Below are 3,426 nucleotides of genomic sequence, written 5' to 3'. Positions count from 1 at the left end.
GGGGGCAGGGTCCTGGCCAGCCAGACACTGAGTGATGACGAGATGTTTGAGGTCTGGGGCCGGAATTGGGGTCCTTGGGGGGCTGGGGCAACATGGGGGGGGGAAGGATGCTGGCCAATCACACACTGAGGGCTGGGATGGGGTTCTTGGGGGGACGAACCAGCTGCTGGACAATTAAATGTTCTAGGTCTGGGGTGAGACGGGAATGGGGGTCAGGGGGGTTGGGATATAGGGGGGCTGGGACATTGGGCAGGGCGTACGGGGGACTGGGAAATGGGGTGCTGTGTGACGGATGTTGGCAGTGGGGACGGGGGGCCCCACTGTTGGGGGCGTGCCCTGGAGGGGAGCGTGTGGGGGAGAGATGGGGCAGGAGGACTTGCAGACCAAGTGTATTTAGGGGTGAGGCTGTGGGGCCAGGAGTACCCAGGGGATGGATCTGAGGGGTGAGTCTTGGGGAGGGGGCAGCAGCATTACTCCGGGGGTTTGGGGGAGGAGGGAGTTGGGGTACACCCAGAGGGGGAGAAATACAGCCGGGGGGTGGGGTTGGGGGGCTGGCTGGGGGAACGCTGAGTCCCCTGACCCCCACCCCACCCCACCCCTTGTTGCCCCATAGATCCGCATCGACAAGCTGGTGGACAAGTGGTCGGGCTCCATCGAAATCGGGGTGACGACCCACAACCCCAACAGCCTGGAGTACCCCGCCACCATGACCAACCTGCGCTCCGGTACCTGCCTCCAGGGGCGGGGTTGGGGGGAGGCCAGGACGCCTGGGTTCTCTCCCTGGCTCGGGGTGGGCGGGTCTGTGGGTTAGAGCGGGGGGGGGGCTTGGAGCCAGGACTCCTGGGTTCTCTCCTCAGCTCTGGGAAGGGAGTGGGGGCTGGTGGGTTAGAGCAGGGGGGGCTGGGAGCCAGAATGCCTGGGTTCTCACCCTGTCTCTGGAAGGGGCGAGTCCCTATGTCTGTGCCTCAGTTTCCCCCTCCTGCACTCCTGTGCAGCTCCTTTGATGGCTGAATTTTGGGGGAAGGAGGAGCTGAATTGGGGGTGGGGGGGCCAGCTGGCTTCCCCTTGACAGCAGCAGGACGGGGTGGGGGGGTGTCCCTGGGGTGCGGGTCCGCGTGGCTGATTGGCTGATGGGAGCCCCCCCCCCCCCCCCCCCCCAGGCACGATCATGATGAGCGGCTGCGGAATCCTGACCAACGGCAAAGGGACGCGGCGGGAATACTGCGAATTCAGCCTGGATGAGCTGCAGGTGAGTGCCCCCCCGCCCGTGACTGATCCCGCTGTCCCCCCCCAAAGCGCCCTGCGGATGAGCCCCCAAGACCCCCATAGCCAACCCCCTGTGGGCGCCCCGAAACCCCATCTCCAGCCCTCTGCAGGTGAGGGGGGGTCCCCAAACTCCTGCACCCCTCATGTGCGAACTAGGCTCCCCCAAACCTGGCCCTCTGTATCCCCACACATCTCTCATACCTCTGTACCCCCATCAGCCCCCCTCTACCCTCATCGGGTTCCCCGGCTGCAGCTCCCCCTAACTGCCCCCCCTCTTCTCCCCACAGGAGGGGGATCACATTGGCCTGACGCGGAAATCCAACAATGCCCTGCACTTCTACATCAATGGCATTGACCAAGGTAAGGGGCGCTCTCCCCTGGCAGGCAGGGTTTACTCTGGTGCCGTTATAACCAGCCACCCCGCCCCAGAGGTGGCCGCATCTGAGGGCCGGGCGAGGGGTCCCTGGATACCGGCCGCCCCACCCCAGAGGTGGCTGCATCTGAGTGCCGGGCGAGGGGTCCCTGTGTAACCAGCCGCCCCGCCCCAGAGGTGGCCGCATGGTGTGTGATTCTACCCTTCCCCCCCAGGCGTGGCTACCACCCTGACCCCGCTGGTTGTATACGGCGTGGTGGATCTCTACGGCATGGCGGTGAAGGTCACCATTGTCCACAACCACAACCACAGCGACCGGCTGCGGCGGAACAACGCCATCATGCGGGCGCTCTCCCCGGACGTGGGGCGCCGCGCCCTGGAGGCCGGCGGGATGGGCGAACCAGAGCCGGAGCGCCTGCTCTTCCACGCCAACTGCGGCCAGAAGGCGGCCATCATCAACGATGGGCGGACGGCCCTCCGCCCGCAGTGAGTGCCAGCCTGCCTCCACCAAGGTCTGGGGCCATCACATATCCTGCATCTCAGCGCCAGGCGAGGGTCCCTGGGGAACCGACCGCCCTGCCCCAGAGGTGGCTGCATCTTAGTGCCGGGCGAGGGCTCCCTGTGTAACTAGCCGCCCCACCCCAGAGGTGGCCGCATCTCAACGCCGGGCGAGGGGTCCCCGTGTATCCAGCCGCCCCGCCCCAGAGGTGGCCGCATCTCGGCACCGGGGTTGGTGGGTGGTTTCTGAGCTAACCCCCCGTCTCTCTCCCCCAGTGCCACGGACGACTTCAACCACGGCGTCGTCCTTAGCAACCGGGCCCTGCGGAACAACGAGGTCTTCCAGGTGCGGATCGACAAGATGGTGGACAAGTGGGCGGGCTCCATCGAGATCGGGGTGACCACGCACAACCCCACCTACCTGCAGCTACCCTCCACCATGACCAACCTGCGCTCAGGTCAGGGCCTGGGCACCCGACGGGGGCAGGAGGGGGGTAACACCCGGCCGCTGGCTCTGGCCCCATCCTCACCCTTCCTCCAGCTGGTACCCAGCTCCCTTTGGGAGAGTCCTGGCCCCCAATTGCCCCCAAAGTGGGGCTGGCAGCTGTGTCCTGTGGCGGGTAGTTCCCTGGGTTAACTGCTGTCCAGAGGGCTGGTGGCTGTTCCCTATGGCGGTTAGTTCCCTGCGTTAACCTCTCCCCGGGTGGACTGGTCCCTGTGTCCTGTGGCAGGTAGTTCCCCAGGTTAATTGCCAGCTGAGGGTGCTGGCAGCTGGCTGTTCCCGGGATAATTGGTGAGTGGAGCAGGGGCTGGCAGCCGTGCCCTGCGGCAGGTAGTTCCCCGGGTTAAGCTCTCCCCGGGCGGACTAGTACCTTTCCTGTGGCTGGTAGTTCCCTGGGTTAAGCTCTCCCTGGGGCAGACTGGTGGGTAGTTCCCTGGGTTAACCGATGACTGGGCGGTTATGGTCGTGCCTCGTAGGCTGCTGACAGCCCCACGCGGCTGAGCTGGTCCCTGGGTCCTGCGGCGGACAGTTCCGCGGGTTAACAGCGAGCCGCGTTAAACCCCCCCCCCCCATCCCTCCCCGTCCCCTCTCCCCCAGGCACCTGGATGATGACGGGCAACGGGGTTATGCACAACGGCACCACCATCCTGGATGAATACGGGCACAACCTGGACCGACTCAAGGTGAGTTGGGCGGGGGGGGGGCTGTGGGGGCAGCCCGTCCCCCCACCCCTGGGCAGTGCCCTCACCCCCTTTGCCATGTCCCCGTTCTCCCCCCCCCCCCCCCA

At 66.1% G+C, this 3,426-nt stretch overlaps 1 protein-coding gene across 1 annotated transcript in view; it reads left to right on the top strand.

The window, feature by feature from the left end:
• The window catches only part of NEURL4 (neuralized E3 ubiquitin protein ligase 4), a gene marked incomplete at its 3' end in the record, with an annotated part of 6,918 nt that extends 3,596 nt beyond the window's left edge, over nt 1-3,322 (top strand). Inside the window, exons 5-10 of the mRNA XM_026663167.2 lie at nt 614-725; nt 1,161-1,249; nt 1,554-1,626; nt 1,855-2,125; nt 2,414-2,595; nt 3,237-3,322. Coding sequence (XP_026518952.2) covers nt 614-725; nt 1,161-1,249; nt 1,554-1,626; nt 1,855-2,125; nt 2,414-2,595; nt 3,237-3,322 — 813 coding nt within the window. The remainder of the gene's footprint in view (nt 1-613; nt 726-1,160; nt 1,250-1,553; nt 1,627-1,854; nt 2,126-2,413; nt 2,596-3,236) is intronic.
• Between the last annotated feature and the right edge of the window lie 104 nt (nt 3,323-3,426).

Source organism: Terrapene carolina, unplaced genomic scaffold (genome assembly GCF_002925995.2).
Source record: "Terrapene carolina triunguis isolate 2854851 unplaced genomic scaffold, T_m_triunguis-2.0 Scaffold32827, whole genome shotgun sequence".
In the NCBI taxonomy this organism is placed as follows: Eukaryota; Metazoa; Chordata; order Testudines; family Emydidae; genus Terrapene; species Terrapene triunguis.
This window is presented reverse-complemented; position numbering and strand designations above follow the sequence as displayed.